We start from the raw sequence: 20,158 nt of genomic DNA on the forward strand, positions 1-20,158 counted from the left end.
GTGATCTCAGCTGCATTTATCCCCAAGCTACCCCATTCCACAAATTGCTCTGGTTCGTCCCATATACTGCCTTGCTTTGTACTTTTTCACAACGTCAGGTAATCTGCATGGGTATGGGAAAATGACAAGGTGCAAACCTGCCTTAAAAACAAACATGGGCCTGCATGAGAGAAGAAACATCATATTTTACATGTAGTGATGCACATGAGAATATTTTCCATGGATAAATATAGATCGAGGAAGAATGCCATATGTGACGCAACCCTACGATGATGCAGAGAATTACAAAGAAAATACAGACAAGGTCTTAAACATTCCTATGTTGGATCTACTCCAAATTTCTGCCAGCCACTTACATTCTTACCTGGTAAGTTTAGTTTTACACATGGCAAACCGTGGCCCTGTCCCACAGGGCATTTATAAACATCACCTGTTTTCTTCTGAGGTTGGCCAGCTAAAGGAGAACCAATAAGCACCCTGAAAAAACAACAAGAAAAGAGCCTGTCATCTTTTCAATATAGCAGGTAATTTTACTGTTGTTCCCTATAAAGCAGGAACAGGGAGTCCGTGGTCTTGAAGATATTTCTGGACTGCAACTCCTTAGCTTCCTATATATATATTGTGTCACAATGGAAGTAATTTTAATGTGGCTTTAAATATTTTAATATGTGTGGGGCTGTTGTTTTACGTTTACATACTGTTAACAGCTCTGGTTTTGCTCAGATGAAGAACAGTGTATAAATAGGTTAAATAAAATAAAATAAATGTGATCAGTTGCACAGAACATATAATATGCAGAGCTAAGTTCCCAGAGTAAAACATAGGTGAGAAAGGTTTACATTTATGTATGTGTGTGTATGTTTTTCTGGCAGGGGAAGAATCCCAAAAAACCAAAACTTACCATTTTCCTTCTTCATTTTCAAACTGTTGAACAGTGTATCCAAACATATCTTCCACTGGGCCACTGAAGGTCATTGTATCTTTCACATCAACATTGAACGACAGAACAAGATGCAGCAGCACTGTGTAAAAGAAAAGAAAAATGTAGGGGAAAGAATATGAATCACCGTGACTCCACTGTTGGGGTCAATGTCTGAACACCAGTTCCTGGGAATTACAAGTAGAGAGGGGGCTGTTGTGCTCATGTCCTGCTTGGCGGCTTCCCACAGTCATCGTAGTCACAGCTGACCACTATAAGAGAAGGATATGGAACTAGATGACACATGGTGTGTTCAGTGTATGTGCAAATGTGATTACTCTGCCTTTGTGACAGCCAATGGCCAGTTTTATCAAGTGGCTAGACGAGGGTGGTCCAACATTTCATACCAAGTGGGCTGCAAGAGTATTTTGACATGGAACCTGTGGGCTGCACACTGCCTTGTCGTGTCAGAAGGAAGGGGGGAAGTGAGTCCAAAATTTGATGTCCAACCTTCATGCTGTCTTCCCAAAGCTGGCTAAGTGAGGCACTGGGTTTGGGGAAGGCGTGAGACTCATGTCTGAGTCCTTGAACTTTTCTACCTCCTCCTCAAAGCTGGGAAAGCACTAACTAGGCTTTGGAAAGGAAGATGAAGGACTTTAGGACTGTCAGAGCCCTTACATCCCTTTCCCAAAGCCCAGCGCTTCATTTACCCAGTGGGAAAACAGCATGAGGCTGGGGAGGGGAGGGGCTTGATGGGAGAAGCTCAGCATCATAGGTTTCCAAGGATTGATTCAAGTGGAACAAAGTAAGACCACACTGCCTATCATGGTGTTTTATCTAAACAACAGACTCTGTTCTTCAGTGGCTACCTTCCTCAACCTGGTGCCCTCCAGATGTTTCGGACGGCGACTCTTACAATCTTCAAACAATGGCCTTGCTGACTGACGAAGAGTTTGGATTTGATATCCCGCTTTATCACTACCCAAAGGAGTCTCAAAGCGGCTAACATTCTCCTTTCCCTTCCTCCCCCACAACAAACACTGAGTGGGGCTGAGAGACTTCAGAGAAGTGTGACTAGCCCAAGGTCACCCAGCAGCTGCATGTGGAGGCATGGAGACGCGAACCCGGTTCCCCAGATTATGAATCTACTGCTCTTAACCACTACACCACAATGGCTCTCATAGGTTAAATAGGTTAAATAAAATAATCCGGTTCACCAGATTACGAGTCTACCGCTCTTAACCACTATACCACACTGGCTCTCTGGGGTTGTAGTGCAAAACTTCTAGAGGACTACAGGATCTCCAAGTAAAGGCTAAGAGTCAAAGGGCCCCGTCTTATGTAAGCCAAAATAAAATGAAGAAGAGATGCAAAAGGAGCATGATCCCGTTTATTTTGCTCCTCCCATTCCTTTTAATGGGCCTTGTAATGTAGGTGTTTCTTGTGGGTTATGTTCTCTGGAGAAGAAGAGTGCATCTCATAAAAAGTTGTTGATAATTAAGTGATGCTAGGATTCACAATGCATTTTATGAGGCCATGATCAAGCTTTTCAGTGCCTTTTACAGTAGTTGAAGTGGATAAAAAGAACAGAATTATTGCTTGTAAAAGTCTCGTTGTTTCCATTAGTGCTCTTATGATCCCCAGAAAATAGCAAAAAAGTAGTTTTAAAAGTTATTGTCAGTAAAGGAGAGAGGAAGAGACGTTTTGTTGGCTCTGCTCTTTTGACCAATAAATAAAAGGAAAATGAATCACACTGCTGTGTTATTTACTGTATTCTCTAACAAAATACTTTCAGGTGGCAGCCCGCTAGAAGGCTGTAGAAGTAAAAACCTGAATGCAAAGAAAACTATTGTCATGAGAGAGAGAAAGCCACTGAAAAAGTGAAGTCTCTTGTTGTTACTTATATATTATTGCCAACTAATTTTCCCCAAGCACCAATGCTTATGCAGCCAAAACAAGAGGGAAGCATCGGCAAATTCGGGGTATTCTCAAGGTGTTCAGAAATACACACACATATATTGGAAGAAATCCCCTTGGGGTAGAGCTCCCAAAAAGGCTGCATAAGAACTTAATGGCATGAGATGTTGAGACACCACATGGGGAACTGTCAAAAGGGTGAGAGGAGGCAATGGATTTGAGCAACCTGAAGGGCAAAGACAATGATATAAAAAAGGGGGAGGACCCTATCTCCGTGCCTGGATAGGGAATTTCCTGCTTCATACTGAAAAACTATTGTTCCCAGGGATATAAGATAGGGCCGTCTGCAATTGTCAGCTGGGCAACAGTGTGTCCACCCAGGGACATTTGCAGGAGTTTTATTTTTTAGCAACAGTAATGAATTGGTCCAGTGTTGCTTGCAGTAGCTCGATGCAACTACCGTATTTTTCTCTCTATAGGACACACCTTCCCCCCTCCAAAAATTAAGGGGAAACGTGTGTGCGTCCTATGGAGCGAATGCAGGCTCCTTGGCTTCAGCGATAGCAACGCGAAGCCTCCGCAGCGCAGAGAGCTCCTTCCGCGCTCCTTGGCTTCGCGTTGCTTTCGCTGAAGCCTGGAGAGCGAGAGGGGTCGGTGCGCACCGACCCCTCTTGCTCTCCAGGCTTCAGGGATGGCCGCCTGAAGCCTCTGGAGCGCAGCGGGAACTCGCGCTGCGCTCCGAAGGCTTCAGGTACCTTTTGCTGAAGCCGGGAGAGCAAGACTCTCCTGGCTTCAGCAGAGAGGGAGAGCTGTGCAGCGCCCCTTCAGTGAAGCGGGAGGAGAAATGGAAGGGGCTCCGTTTCTCCTGCCGCTTCGCTGAAGGGGCGCTGAGCAGACAGGGGGAGAATTTCCCCCCCCTGTTCTCCCCCTCCTATGGTCTGGTGCATCCTATAGAGCGAAAAATACGGACGGTACTCAGTTGCAAACAGGACATTCCTAGCCCTACCTGGAAATGCTAGGGATTGAACCTGGGACTTTGTGCATGTGTAACAGATACTGTACTACTGAGCTCTGGCCTTCTCTTGTACACTAAATCTACTCCTCCATTGTTACACCTGGCATCCAGACATCTCCTAAACACTGAAACCATTAATTCTTTCATTGACTTCTTCCAGTCCTTAACTGCACCACTGATACAATCAACTTCACAGCACACTGCAGTTCCCGGGGGGATGCTTAACATGCAAGAATAATGCAACAGCAAGCATTTCTGGGTTGTCACATATTACTCTAACCCCAGCTTTCCTCCAGCAAAATGTACATCACATACAGAATATGTGCATTTTCAGAGCTCTTGTAACCCCCACTGTGGCGATCACACAGGGTCCCCGGACGTTTAACGGTCTATTGATCCCTGTGCCACCACTGTGCTCGCTTCCCTGCTGCCACCAACCAGTTACTCTCTGGTAAAACACGGAGTCCAGTCAGTTGTTAAAAGTGAACCAAAAAACCAAGTTTATTTTACAAACATTAACAAGTTTACGGTTTCTCAGGTAATATTCCTGTCAGTATCTTAACTTTAGTTTAGGACCTGAAGGAGCGTCTCCACCCCCATCGTTCAGCCCGGACACTGAGGTCCAGTGCCGAGGGCCTTCTGGCGGTTCACTCATTGGGAGAAGTGAGGTTACAGGGAACCAGACAGAGGGCCTTCTCAGTAGTGGCGCCCGCCCTGTGGAACGCCCTCCCTTCGGATGTGAAGGAAATAAGCAGCTATCTTCTTTTTAAAAGACATCTGAAGGCAGCCCTGTTTAGGGAAGTTTTTAATATTTAATGCTGTATTGTTTTTAACACTTGATTGGAAGCCGCCCAGAGTGGCTGGGGAAACTCAGCCAGATGGGTATAGTATATAAAATAATAATAATAATAATAATAATAATAATAATAATAATAATAATAATAATAATAATAATAATTATTATTATTATTATTATTATTATTATTATTATTATTATTATTTACTGGCCTATACCTTCCTAATTCCTAGTGACTGATTATCTCAACTGTCTGACTGACTCCTCTTAACAAATTCTCTCACTCACTCACACCAGACTAGCCCAACCCACAGACTTATCTTCTCTGTCTCTTCTAACTCCAGACTGTCTTCTCTACCACCCTAACTCTAACTCCTCCAAAAACCCTCTGTGCTTAAACCTTATACCTGTTAACTCTGCCCCCTGGGGTTCCCATTGGTTAGTCATTTTACAATAAGTTAACCCTTTCCTTATGAACCCAGTATGATGTCACACACCTAGGAGGGCAAACGCCACACCCACTCTCTCAAAATGCTGCAACTGAAATTCATACAGCAATTAATTTCATTTGTGACTAAACACCAGTATTTCAGATAAAACCTTATACAAATCTTTCAGTTTTCTAGCTCAGAATTCAAATCTGCCAATTCCCCCCCCCCCTACAGACCATAAAAGAACTTTTGTTTGAGCTTCTCTGCCTTAATCTTTAACCTTTGCAGAATAATAAACTAAGATTCTGGAGAATTTCCAGTAAACTATACAAAAGAAATAGAATGCTGTTTGTAAAAAAGTAGACAACTGTCTACTAGAGCAAAACAGAGCTAAGGATCTTGCAGATGACTCAGATTTTATAATTAACAGTTGTTCAGATCCAACACTAGGCTTTGTTCAAATTCAGCAAATAATGGGAATTCAAAACTCAGGGCACCTTAATTCTAATTCATCTCAACCTAAGAGTCTGTTGCATAAACCCAGTAGCCTGTGTAGTACAGCCTCCTATCTTCACAGTTACTGAACGGATGCCTGTGGCAAACCTGCAGGCAGAAACAGACCACAAGAGCACTCTCCCCTCCTGTGGTGTCAAGCAACTGGTAAAAGGCACTAGGTCATACTGCCTTGGTATACCGTTAATTGAGTTCCATTTTCTTGAGCTTTATTGCCCCCCACAAAATAGTCTCCCAGTTTTCTCAGCTTGGGAAAAGATACAAAGCCTTGATTTAGTACATTTATCAGTTTAACAAGGCACTGGTGAGCAGTGAGAAGTGCAAATAACAGTATAAGCCAGTGAAGAAAGCTTTTCTGCAATGAAGTTAGCTGAATATTCACCACTCTATTGACCTATACCAGCCTTCCCCAACCTGTGGCCCTCCAAATGTTTTGGACCAAAACTCCTATCAGGTCCCACCAGGATGGTCAATAGTCAAGGATGATGGAAGGCATGAAGGTGGTGGACACTGTATGACAGAGCTGTTAAAGGTACCGTATACAGTGGTACCTCGGGTTACAGATGCTTCAGGTTACAGACTCCGCTAACCCAGAAATAGTACCTCGGGTTAAGAACTTTGCTTCAGGATGAGAACAGAAATCGTGCTCCGGCGGCGCAGTGGCAGCAGGAGGCCCCATTAGCTAAAGTGGTGCTTCAGGTTAAGAACAGTCTCAGGTTAAGTACGGACCTCCGGAATGAATTAAGTACTTAACCTGAGGTACCACTGTATAAAGGTTGGGAGGAGCAGAGAAAAATTATGAGACATTGTCTTGAGCTCCTTAAAAGCAAGGTGGTCAAGTGCAATAAATAAGGGAAGGAACTATCTGAAAAACTGTTGTGAGAAACTGATACAAGTATACGCCTCAACAATAAATGGATAACTATCAAAGAGATAAAGCGGAGGTTAAGGACAGTTATCTAACAGTGCTTTTGCAAAATAAATAAATAAATAAAAATCAATCATAAATTTAAGCCATGCAAGGGTTTCTTCCATGGAGACCACTCTCCTTCCTGTGTGCATTGGATTGTGGCCTACACCACCTTCCACATATCCAACTACTTGCAGCAAATCCGTTTTAATAAATACAGAATACATCAAAGCATGAATACATCAAAGAATAAATGTACCAGAGTGTAAATTCATTAAGAATTTCCTCAATGACAGGTTATTAAATTAATTATTAAAAGGGCCACAAAAAGCAGCCTTGTTAAGTTAGACTTTTTCTTAACCCAAAACTACTTCCCCCAAAATCAAAGTAAAAAAGATTTGGGAATATTTAGCAAATACCTGTTTTGTGCAAAATGTTAGGGAGAGATTTTACATACTGTTTTTATCCTTTCTAGCTGTATCTCAACCATCTTGTCATGTTAATGCAACTAGCATAGCCTGCATGTGGTCTTGCATTCAGATATTTCATTTAAAATACTAGTATGTTAATTGATCATTAACTGCAATAACATTCACGAGTTACAGGAATCAACTATGTCAAATTCAGAGTAGGCCTACTGAAATCAGTACTTATGACTAACATAAGACCTCAGCAATTGCTGAGTGATATAAATAATATAGCTAAATACAAATATCATGGACCTGGCACAGCAACATCCTTCTTTATAATCTAGCCCAGTCTTTACCAAACTGAGGGTGGTTGGGGCTAATGGAAGTTGTAATCCCAAACATCTGGAAATTGCCAGGTTGGTGAAAACTCACCTAGCACAAGGCAAACAGTGTTCTAGTCCAAAGAGGCTACTTGTGTGTTGTAAAAGTTTTCATCTCTCATAAAAAACACTAATTAGTCCTTGAAAGTACTGAATACTGTAGGAATATTGAAATAAACCCAATTTAGAGAGGGAAATGGCTATCAGTATTCCTCTGGTGGTCTTAGGTCTAGAGTTCAAGTAAAGAGACTATAATCCAAATCCAGAAGATTAGACACACACGTTAAGTTTTGGGATTGCAGAATCCAATCCCACAAGGAGGAGAAAATATTCCTGAATAACAGCCCAATCTTATGTATGTTGACTTGCAAGTAAGCCCACAGAGTTCAATGGAACTTATCTTTAGAGAAAGGTGCCTAGAACTGAGGCCTTAGATCAGCAGACTGCACACAGGGAACAAAGACTTGGTTCCCCAAACCCAACCACCTCCCAGCTCATTCTTTCACTGATTTTGTTTAGCTGTTCACTTATTGAATCCGTGCTTACTTCCTAATAAAATAAACTAATAAGACACATGAGCAAGACTAGTAAAATCCTCACAAAATAAGTTTGTTGCCAACATTTTATTAAAACATAGGTTTTAGCTTTTTAGTGATTACGCTATTCTATGAAAACTGCCTTTTATGATCTAGGTGGCCATGAGAAATGTGCCATTGTTATGATTAACCCAGCAATAACAGTATTTAATAAAATATGGGTAGGCCACACACGACCCACCTTATGCATTAACAGTGTCCATGGGAGTTCTGCTTAAAATCCTTTTTTAATAAATCAAGTATTATTTTTGCTTTTCATTTTTTAAAATAGTTATTTGTTGCAACTAAAATTCTCAATTCAACAGCAAAGTAAATCAATGGCCGTGTTGGCATGATCAAATCACAACTTAATAAGCAATCTATACTCAAGCATCATGCACCCATATCCAGCCCCTTTGCTCCCACTTCACTTCTCTGTTCATGTAAGTTAGGAAACAAGACTGGAATCCAGTTACCCATACCTTCCTGTTACTTGAATCAATGGCTTCCAAACAATTTTAAATTGTGGCTTTGTATACTGGCTTGTTTGGAAGCCATTAACCTTTGTTTTGCCACTCATGTGAAGAAAGGAATAAAACAGCTACATGTGAGTGCCTGTAGCTTGTGCCCATCTCAGTGGTAAGTTGAAAGGATTGTGCAAAATCAGCCACAATCTTTCAGACACACAAATTACAAATAAAACACAATTACAGTTACAGTATGTCACACAATCTCAACTTAATAAACACTTCAACAATAATCATTTATAATATCCTAGCATTTAAACAATTTCCCATGATAACAGGGGGGAGGGGAGAGAAACTTTTGTGTGTGTGCAACACAGAAAATACTTAAGCAAAACATTATCTTCTTTCATGGTTTCAGTTTATTGGTTTTCCACATGTTCCACAAAGCACCAGCAATGTTTTCAAATTAGTTATGTCAGTCCAGTTTTGCTAAGAGAGAACTATCATAATCATTACCACTCACACAAGGAAAATGTATAAATATGCAATTTTCTAGAGCAGCACACTAAATGCTCACCTTACCAGTCACTTAAAAAAATAGTGTTCCCATTGTTTTTTTCCTTTTGGTAAGGCATGGTACAGAAGCATAAAATATTTGGGACAAAGACACACCCTTCCCTGCTGAAGCAGTCATTACATGAGAAGGGTGAATGAGTACACCATCAATCTTCTTCAGAACTGGAATCTTCTTCCTGATCAGAGAGCTCAGCAACAGGAAAACGCAGAATGGCAGCCACACCTGTTAGTTGTCCAAGCTGTTCCCCAGACACATGAAGACTAGAGAAGATGCGAACAGTGCCCATGTTGTCACGCACACTATCAACTAGCCGGACATAACGACTGCGTGCAGCCACATCCTGATGCCTAAAAAGTTCATCACTGATCAATAAGGTATCAATAGCCATGGCTTCATTGGCTTTTTCCACATGCTTGAGACCATAAAAAGCCCGGTCAGGCTCATGTTGTAGCATCTTGTAGAAATCATCTAAGGCTTTGACTTCACCAGCTGCTTTAGTATCAGCAAGTCGACTAGTCACAGCTGGGTCACACAGAGCTTCTTTTAATGCATATTTATGTCCAGAGGAAGAGTGTACCTAGAATAAAAAAGAAAGAAAAGAAACAACTTTGATAATGACTTTTATTTCTCTTGAAAACTGAATTCCTTAAATTTGAATTGTTTTCAAGTCAGGTAAAGATTCTCGAATGCAAAAGCCCCTGAAGTTACAGGATTGCCTGTTGTGGTGAGACATGATGACTGACGATAATGATAACTATTTACATCATTCAAAGAAGTTTTTATGTTCAGTTACTGGAAAGTTGTGAGATTACATCCTACCATTTGTAACTATGCCCTATGCTTAGCTTTGCTAGATACGTTAAAAACAACAGTGCTACTGGTGACTTCCTACAAATAAGGTTTTTTGAACAAATTTCAGTGATGCACATACCACATAGAGTAAGGGTTGAGAATGCATAGCCCTTCAGATGTTGCCAGACTACACCTCCCATCACAAGCTAACCACTGGCAATGCTGGTAGTTCAAAAATATCTGGAAGGTGGCAGGTTCTCCAACACTGTTGCAGAGCATTTCACTTTTTACAACCATCAGAAGGATTGCCATGTTAAGCATCCTTACTAGTTTTAAGTCTAATTGACTAGAATAACTTTTGTGTAAACATATGTAGGATCATACACTACTTCACAAACTTTATGGCCCGCTAGGAAGAGTTCTTAATCACACCCTCCATATTAAGTGCAAGTAGCACAATAGGACACAGTTTCATTAGAATGAGAATTTGCCTCAAAAAGCTCAAACATTTCATGCTCATGCAGGCATTTTTAAAATATAGAATAAAAAACTGGTATTTAATACTGCCACTCTCCTTTCACATATATAGTTAAAGAATCTTAATTTTGGGGAAGGTTTCATTGGCATTAGAAGCATGCTTGCACCTCTCCTTTCCAAAAGCTACATGTAAAGTTAAATAATACTTCTGATGGATTTACATACAACCCACAAGATTTTGTTCTTTTTGTTGAGCAGTATTTATTCAGCCATGCTTTAAAGCTGTTTTAATCTTATTACTTCTTATACCAAAAGTTTCAGCTCTGTCATGTAAGCCTACAAGTACATTAATTTCCAGAGGACCATGCATACAGTTTGAAAGATATTAAGTTTACCAATTACAATACTGCATAGCAGAAATTAATAAATCTGAGCAATCTAATAATGCAATGCAACTTATATTAGCATGCATAAATACTACAGATTTATGTATCAAATAAATGTTGAAGAGTGGGTCTCCTTACATCATTCATGACAGGGCTTTAGGCACAAACTAGTTTTCTGGTTATTTCAACCAATGTACACTAAATACAAGTTCCAAGGGAACTGGCATCAAAAAAGGGAAAGGTCTGGAGAAGTGATTATCAGTGCAATCTTACACATGTCAACTAAGAAAGTAAGTCTCAGTAAGGTTAATGGTGTTTATCCCCAGGTAAAGGGACACAGGACTGCAACCAAAGTAACAAGATGAGATTGTATTAGACTGGCATCTGAAACTGATGTATATCAGCCAATTAAACATGCTTTTTTCATAAATAAGTTCCACAAAAGCCAGTCAACTTACCTAAAAGTAACCATGCTTAGGGCTGAAGCCTTCAGAGGAAGGGATTCAAAGCATCAGTCTTACAGATACTTATCCCAAGTGGATGGGAAGAAAGTCTTCAAAGGACTTTAAGTCCCACTTATCTTGACAGGTCTACTTTAAATAATTGCCCAATCCAATGCATGTCTGTTCAGAAGTGAGCCCCATTAAATCAATGGTACTTACTCCCAGATAAGCCTGCATCCACATCCAACCCACAGCATTGAACTTGGGATGCCCAAGTTGGCTGAATAAGCATTTGTGAAAGGATGCCCAAGTTGGCTGAATAAGCATTTGTGAAAGGATGCCCAAGTTGGCTGAATAAGCATTTGTGAAAGGATTTGGATCCTATCTTTAAGACATCTGAAGGCAGCCCTGCTTAGGGAAGTTTTTACTATGTAATGCTGTACTGTTTTTAACACTTGATTGGGAGCCGCCCAGAGTGAGTGGGGAAACTCAGCCAGATGGCCGGTGTATAAATAAATAAATTATTATTATTATTATTATTATTATTATTATTATTATTATTATTATTATTATTATTATTATTATTACCATTACTTAAAACAAGTGAATATTATAGGATGGCCATTAATGTACTGTGAACATTTTTGTGTGTGGCTGTCTTAGATGCATTCACCTAGTTCTATGTAGACACGTGCTGATATTTTGCATGTTCTGGCAAACCATGTTTGCACACCCGCCCATATATATATATATATATATATATATATATATATATATATATATAATCCATTCCACTATCGAATAACGATCACCCCTCCCTTGAACTTAAACGGAGCACGCTGCCTTGAGCTTTACCTGCAAAAACTTGGAGCGGTTCTCCAGCAACAGCTTGTTGTCCGTCTTCACAGCCTGTTGGAACATGTAATCGCAGAACTGCTCCCTCACGAAGCCCGGGCTGGCCACCAGCACGCACTTGACCACGTCGAAGTTGATGTGGCGCTGGATAGCCTGCGCCACCTGCTCGTAGAACCTCTCCAGCGCCCGGTCGTGCTGCGCGCAGCTGCCCTTCCGCTTCCGAGGGATGTTCACCTCCACCTTGGCCCGAGTCAGGGTCATGCTGGGCGTCACCAGGCAGACGTGCGCCAGCCCTTCCTGCATCACCACGGCCGCCACGTCGGCGCTCCAGGCCGGGTCGCAGGCCTGCTCGATCCTGTCGAGGACCACGCTGTCCCACTGCTTCTTGGCCAGCGTGAACTGGCGGTTGGGCTCCAGCTCGATGGTGTGGTAGGCGCCCATCTTGACGTACTCGTTCTCCTGGATGTTGGTGCCCTTGACGCGCAGCTGGCACGCCTGCGAGTCGAAGTCGATGGTCTCCACGCACAGCGTCAGGGTGGTGCGCACCCGGTTGCTGCCCACGCTGCCCGTGGCCGACTCCGTCTGCACCTTGCGGATGGTGGAGGCCCGCAGGCTGTCCCCGACCTGGAGCAGGTTGTAGGCGTGCCACATGTCCTCGGCCTCCTCGGGGATGAGCGTCACCTGCCCGGCGTTGTCCTTCTCGATGTCCTTCCGCACCAGCTTCATCCCGCCGGCGCCTCAGGGGGCAGGCGGGCGGCCCTGCCGCACCCGCCGCTCAAGCCCCGGGAAGAGCGGAACACGCCAGGCCGCCGCCTCAGAGGCCTGGTTCCTCTCAGTGAGTGAAAAGGATGAGGGGGGGGGTCAGCTATTCATGACTGGGCTGCCGAGGGCGAGGCCTCTCGATGCGGCGTGTGAGAGAAAACTCCCCTCAGCAACCCATCACTTCAGCATCGGCGGCCCAACAGCCGCCCTCCGGCCGCTTCTCCCCTGCGCCTGCGCGCCCGCCGGGTCCTGATAGGCCAAGAGTCGGCGGCTTTTCCTCCTCCCCTCCCTCCGAGCACGCGCGTTGGCGTCACTGCGCTCCCGCCGCCTTAGGAGCGCCTGCGCCGTGCTCCTCGCGTCGCGTCATCCGGCAGAGGGAAGCCGCCGGCTGGCAAGGCGGCCGGACGTTCCGCCAGCCGCGCCCCGCGACGCATGCGCGGAGCGGCCGGCCGGCTCTGCCCGGGAATCGCGGTCGCAGCAGAGTTGGGAGCGGCTCGCTGACTTGGTGCTATACAGTGCATGCGCGTCGTTTGCCCTCCGCCGCGCAAGTTGCTGGTTTAAAAAGTTTAAGAGGGAATAGCCTCTTCTAGGAAATGCGCTCGAGCTGCGTGACACTGCGAGTTTTTGCTCGCCCACAAGGCGAGTAGATCCCGTTACATGCAGTGGAGTTTATTCTTGCCACATAATTTCCAGAAAGACTTTGTTTCTGCAGTGCATACATTCCTGGGAGTAAGCCCTATTCAGTTAGAATTGCTTGCGCGCAAATATGCACAGGAGAAGCGGGCTGTGCAAAAATATGATTAAAATAAGGTGTTTTTCAGCTGTTCGGCACTTCTCCTGGCATAGCTGGTTCTTAAACCATAGCTGTCAACTTTTCCATTTTCTTGCGAGGAATTCTATTCGGAATAAGGGAATTTCCTTTTTAAAAAGGGAAAAGTTGACAGTTATGTTTTGGAACTATTGTACATTCCCAGCTCCTGATCTCTTGCTTTAACAGCCCCCGAACAGCAAAACATTTAAATGGAGCTGGTAATACTCTGGCTTAAGTGCCGCTGGATGCTTAAAGACTGGTATTTAATAAGGGATTGCTGCTGCTCATGCATGCACGTTTTTCACAGCGTCCACGTTACTTTGATAGCATCAGACTGTTAGACTATATTCCCCCTCATCCTTTTTATGGAAAATCCATAAAAAACTCAAAACTGGTTTCCAGTATCCTGTTTGCCATATTTAAATGATCTGTTAACCGCTGGTCTGGAAAAACTGGCTGCATACACACCATGCATTTAAAGCACATTGCTTCCCCCACAGAATTGTGGGAATTGTAGTTTACCCACCACAGAGCTACAATTCGCAGCACCCTTAACAAACTACAATTTGGTAGGGGGCAGAAGCCATGTGCTTTAAATGTATGTTATATGCACAGTAACCCTATGCTTTGCACCATCTTTCCAGTGTGCTCAGATCCTGCTTGTGGGAAGAGATGACATTAGTAGGAAACCTGCTGAGCCACTGAGGCAGAGCCACTGTTTCTGCATAGTGCCTTGCATGCCATATAAAGGCAATAGAAACAGCCAATCTTAAGCATCCTCTGCTATAAATTACCTATATAAATTACTCTGAAAGCAAAAACTGTAGCTCTATGTGAATCTCAGTGTGCTTCCTGACTTGCTTTTTGCTAGTGGGATTCCACGCATAACCGCAAATTCAGGTTGTGCATTTAAAATAGGTTTGGGCTCTTGCACAACGGACCCTGTTTTAAAAAATTAAAAACAGACATTTGCAGCAATGAATGCATGGGAAAGTGTGGGAAGACAGGTAGTTGAGGCGACATCATATAACCTCCCCACAAACTTTGTGCAAACAAATCAGGATCAGTGACCAGTAAACAGGTAGTCTGCAAGTGACTTCATTCTAACTCTTAGAATGGTGCAATCAACAATCTGTGATAAAAACCAACTAAACAAGTAAAATTTTTTGCAGGACTAGCCCTCCTGTTCAAGGTAATAGATTAGGTTTCTGATCTACTTTGCAACCCAGAAAATTGTGGTTGTTTTTTTTAATAAGAAGTGGGTTATGCAGTCTTCAGTTGAAGATGTTCAGTTGACCCTTGTGCAATGTTCAGAAAATGATTAGGAAATACTTTTGCAATAACTTTGGTTTATTTATTAGGAAAACCAGCTATGCAAAAGAGGACTCAGTTGAAAACAACAGTCTCAAAATATATTAGTAACTGGTTTCATTGCAAGTCAAGTCATTGTTTTTTCAGTTCTAAGAACATTTGAATAGAAAATGATGTGCCTTAACATCTTTTCTTTTTAAAAACAGGTAATAAACAGTGAAACTATTCCATTGCAGCATATGGCAGCCCCTTGGTTCACCACTTTTTATTATAACTCCTAGTCTGACAAATATTTAAATTGATGGCATTATTTTACAGCTGTAACGTCAGCCATTTCAAAAGCCATTTTTGTCATTTAGCTTACTTTTTTTTTTTAAAAAAAACAGCTTTTAAAGGCAGAAGTAGAGGATCGTGTTTTCAAAACAATAATAGTACTGAGGCTTAATATGAAATACTATTGCCATTATTATGGAGATACATCATGATATTATCTCAACTGAAACCCAAACTTGGAAACAATTGCTGGAGGGAGAAATAGCAACAAATTATTAGACTATTCTTTTGTTATACAGTATAGGAATAGAAAATGCTTGATAAGTAGCAAATAAGATAGGAAAGGAGATTGTTGAGAAACAGATGGTCTTACGGTAGAAATTTGTAACATTTTCTGCAGTTCAGCTACCTATACTTCTTAAAACAAGTCTGGGGGTGCAAAGGCGCTCATAATTCTAGGAAGTCAGTGAATGTTATAAATTAATGAATGTCAGAATTTAGCTAAAACTTGGAATATTGATGGGAATATACAGGCTTCAGCAATTCTCCTACAAACTAGCCTGGCCAGACTAGATGAATGCAAGCTGCCAGACAGGTGACTGGGAGAGGCTGCTGGGACCATATAATAACAGTTCTAAAGGACCTACATTGGCTCCCAGTATGTTTCTGAGCACAATTCAAAGTGTTGGTGCTGACCTTTAAAGGCTTATGCCCTGTATACCTGAAGGAGCATCTCCACCCCCATTGTTCAGCTCAGAGATCCAGTTATGAAGGCCTTCTGGCAGCTCTCTCATTGGGAGAAGCGAAGTTACAAGAAACCAGGCAGAGGGCCTTCTCGGTTGTGGCACCCGCCCTGTGGAATGCCCTCCCATCAGATGTCAAAAGAGATAATCATTTATGCAACCTTCCGTAGACATCTGAAGGCAGCCCTGTATCGGGAAGCTTTTAATGTCTGATGTATCGTGTGTTTTTTGTATTCTGTTGGAAGTGGTTAGGACAACCCATTCTGATGGGTGGGGTACAAGTAATAAATTATGATGGTGATGAAACAATGGTGAGTCATCAACACATTGAAGAAATAACCCTGAGTCTGAGTCTGTGCAAAATGGGGGTTGCTATTACCGGGTGTGTATGGTGCCAAACAGGAAAAATGTGTCCCTTTTGAAATAGGTTTGGAGAAGGGGAGGGGCCACTTAGCAAAGGTTCTTGGGAGGGAGAAAGATGGTGCTAGAACTGAGGCAGAGGGCATGCGGGGCAGAACCATCTTACCAGGCTGGGTTAGAGGCACAGTAATGGTGTGCAAAATGCCTTGGACCCCAATGCTATGCTGCTATGGGGAACAAGCCCCTCTTGAGAGATAATGCTGTGAATTCTCTTCCTCCACCTAGACCCAGGTGTATATAGGTGTAAAATAAATCATACATCTTAAAACACTACCATTTCTGACAGGCCTGAATTCCCAATGGAAACATGGCCCTGGGTAAATGTCTGGAACCCCCTGGAATCTCGCTACTGCTCAGCAAAGGTTGGGGGTGGCATGCAACCTCTGCAACAATATGCTATTTCAGTACAGAAAAACACAGATTTTCATCACCTGTAGCTCAGTTCTTCACATGCACAGGGAAAAGGGAAATAAATATTCTGAGAAAGATACCAAGTCGATGAGCCTACGTTAAAAAGAAAGATTTGGAGAACTTTAAATAAAATCCTCGAAAATGCCAAATAGCTGATTTCTACTGGACTATAATTTTGGCCTAATAAAAGACACAATGGGGCTTCTGTATTTGGGATCAGAATTTGGCCTTAAGAAAAAAGTTTCATTTATGTCTGCTGTGTACCCTTTCCTGTTCAGTCACATTTGAAAATCTTTAAAGTTCATGTTTATATTTTGCTTAGCATCAGTTCAGAAACTACCATGGCAAGTGTGCAGAATTATCCTGCAAATCCTTAACTTTTATATTCTGTTTGGTTTTCAAAAAGGGGAAGGAAAATTGGAAGGCAGTGACCCTATCAGGCCTATAGCTCAATCCTTAGACATATTTGACCGGCTTTCTATGAAGCATTCTTAGATCTGTAATCTTAGCTTCAACTCTTGTTCAGTTAGATGTTGGCAATGGCTATGATGTTGCTGTTGAGCTGGCTTTTATCAGATTTTGTCTTTCAGTATAATCAACAAGGGTATCTTGCTCTATACTTCCTTTACCCTATATCCATCTCTTACTCAGTATGTTTAAGCTACATCAGTTTTGGTTCTGCATGTAAGGAACGTAAAAACTGAACCCAGGCAAAGCATCAGTTGGGGGGGGGGGGAGAGAAAACAAACAAGCAAAAACTTAACCTGAAGCTCAATTCATACTTTTGTTCATCAGTTGAAGCCTGCGGCTTCTTGCGTGTATGAATGAGACACGACACCAGCCTAAATTTCTGTATTCACATTATGTTAAACATTATCTGGTAAACAGTTTAGACATCCAGCTTGCAAGTTATCAAGAACTGGCGAATCAAGTGATGAGAAGGGCGTGACATGTGGCAGCCCACACTTCTTAGACGTTCACAATTCTTAGAAATTCTAACTTCCATCCTGTCTTCAACAATGACATAAATGGATACTACAGTGGTACCTCGGGTTACATACACTTCAGGTTACATACGCTTCAGGTTACAGATTCCACTAACCCCGAAATATTACCTCAGGTTAAGAACTTTGCTTCAGGATGAGAACAGAAATCGTTCTCCGGCAGTGCGGCAGCAGCAGGAGGCCCCATTAGCTAAAGTGTTACTTCAGGTTAAGAACAGTTTCAGGTTAAGAACAGACCTCCAGAACGAATTAAGTACTTAATCCGAGGTACCACTGTATACTGAAGAGGAAAATAACCAACCACCTAAAGCAATAATGGAATATTCCACCCTGTGTTTACTCTCTGCTATCTTCCAGGAGCTTGGATGGTACCTAATGACCAACAATCTATGCACTGACTATATACTGCTGTACAGGTCCAATACTTCCTTTCAACCAAGTGGCCTACCTTTGTATTTAGATGTTCAGCTCAGAGAGCTCAGAGTAAATTCAACAGTAAATTATTCAACTACTAGTGGCTCGAAGGTGTTGCAGAGCTTGTTGAAAAAGAAATCCAGAAACGGAGTAACAAAACAGTTCATTATCTGTATGAAAAACATCCTTAAACATCGCCAACACTGTGTATAGGAAGGAGAATAGTACCATGCTATAATTTCTGGATGTTATAATAATATGACTTGTGATGCCATTGCTTGGTAAGCTGGGATCACTATAATCAGGCATTGCTGCAACTGCAGTGCACATTTCCAAAGAACAACCCCCAAAGCAAAGACAAAAAGTTGAAAATTTAAACCACTCATCCCAGAGTTGTCTTATTAAAAATAAATAAAACCAGCCTGTCAAAAGTGAGTTACAAACTAGAACCAAACATTACAAAAGACACAAGCAACAGAAAATAATATTTTCATTTCCCCTTGGGGTGATTACTATAAGATTTCCTGGCTACTCTCAGCCTTTGTCAATGTGATGTTCCCCTCCCCACTATTTTTTTATTTTTTGCTTCGCCCACATACTTCAGCAAAACCATCCCTCCGAGACCCACAAAGCATCGAGCAATTGCAATTGTGTTCATTTCCTCTCCCACCCCCATTTCCATTTCCTCCCATTCCACCACCCCAAAACAGAAAATGGTTTGTGTCAGGAAAAGCTGAACTCCCCTGAGTCTATGGTGCTCTAAGAAATCCTCGAGAACAGGGAATCCTGAAATGGAAACACCACATGTTTCACTGGCAGTGTTATGCTAAGTAAGAGTAAATCAGCTCCCTTATCTCCTGTGCAGTTAGGGGGGCGCAATTTGCTTCACTGTCCAAAATGATTTGCAAAAGTGAAAACCAAGCTTGCACAACAGTACATTTCAACCCGGTCACCCTTTCCTTGCTTGCCTAGTTCTATGATTTCTTATTTCCCACTTTCCTCTTTCTTTGCACCTTTCTGTTTAGTTTTAAGGCTTCTGTCAGCCAAAATCACTGAATCGCTGGTTGTAAAGTTGACTTAAAACTCGGGGTGGGGTGTGTGTGGAATTGGCTGAAAAGCAGACAGACTGAAAGAAGTGGAAATGACGAATTGCTCAATTCTGGGGAAATCCCAAAGCAGAAGGAGAGTTTGGCAGATGCGAAGCCTTCGGAAAGAAGAGAAAGATGTTCTCACCTGTCAGTACCAAGCAGGGGACAGCGACACCTGGAATGCTGCCGCTGGGACAGGAGCCCATGGTTGCAATTGCAAAAGGAACCCGTGCAGGGGAAAAATAAGAAAGAAACGAGGCAACCTTGTTAGCAACAGGGGTTCTCTTGTTCGGCTGTTAACTTCACAGTCCTGTTGCTGCTGCTGCCGCTGCCGCTTTTGCTTCTGGTCCCTTCTGCATTAGCAGCAGCAGCAGCAGCAGCAGCAGCAGCCCAGCCAGGCATTTCCTGTTTGTTGTTCAAGCCCTTTAAGTTTCTTTCCCCCTACACATCAAGATGAATTGCACCCCCCTCTCCCCAGCCCCCCTCCCTCTCCTCTTCCAAGTGGGCTCTGAGCCTTTGAAACCCCCACGTGGCTGGATCCCGGAGCTCAGAGACATGTACAAATAAAGTCAGATCTTTAACAGCTCGTGTTTAGGCTGAAGTCGGCAGGCTGCGAAGCAAACCTTAAAGGGACATCTGCATGCTTATAATTAATGGGTGTCTCCAGCTACCAGCCAGCTCCTACCAAATGCTGACAGTGAGAAGGCAGGTTTTGGGAACAACCTCTTCTCTCTCCCTCTCTCTTTCCCTCCACCCCCACCTTTCTTCCCAAACCGCGGTCCTAAATAATACTCTCTTCTTTGCAAGACTGCAGAGGTCCCTATTAAGAAGTGTGTGTGTCAAATTCAGATTTCAAGACACTTCCACGCTGAAGCTGCCCTTTGTGGGTCTAATTTTTCCTCCACTTACATCACTCTTTAAAAATGTTTCTGTTCTGTATATACAGGCGCTGGCAGTGGCGGAGACTGCAAATTCTCTCATGCAATTTGCATTTAAGATTAACACCTACTGCTTATTTGGATCATTCATGTTAGCATAAATTGCTCTACAGGCCTTGT

At 42.7% G+C, this 20,158-nt stretch overlaps 2 protein-coding genes across 2 annotated transcripts in view; both read right to left on the bottom strand.

Annotated features, from left to right (window-relative positions):
- Nucleotides 1-19,506, bottom strand: part of ITGA1 (integrin subunit alpha 1) — a 68,190-nt gene extending 48,684 nt beyond the window's left edge. Inside the window, exons 1-3 of the mRNA XM_081212682.1 lie at nt 19,246-19,506; nt 902-1,022; nt 365-477 (exon numbers count right to left, since the gene is read on the bottom strand). Of these exons, the coding sequence (XP_081068808.1) occupies nt 365-477; nt 902-1,022; nt 19,246-19,306 (295 nt within the window). The 5' untranslated portion in view covers nt 19,307-19,506. The remainder of the gene's footprint in view (nt 1-364; nt 478-901; nt 1,023-19,245) is intronic.
- PELO (pelota mRNA surveillance and ribosome rescue factor) lies at nt 7,900-12,900 on the bottom strand. Its single transcript, XM_081213385.1, has 2 exons — nt 11,864-12,900; nt 7,900-9,487 (listed from the first exon to the last, which is right to left on the bottom strand). The coding sequence occupies exons 1-2, from the start codon at nt 12,587-12,589 to the stop codon at nt 9,056-9,058; spliced, it is 1,158 nt and encodes a 385-aa protein (XP_081069511.1). The 5' UTR covers nt 12,590-12,900; the 3' UTR covers nt 7,900-9,055.
- Nucleotides 19,507-20,158: the final 652 nt, after the last annotated feature.

The sequence above is a fragment of the Podarcis bocagei genome (genome assembly GCF_964188305.1).
Source record: "Podarcis bocagei genome assembly, chromosome: 11".
Classification (NCBI taxonomy): domain Eukaryota; kingdom Metazoa; phylum Chordata; class Lepidosauria; order Squamata; family Lacertidae; genus Podarcis; species Podarcis bocagei.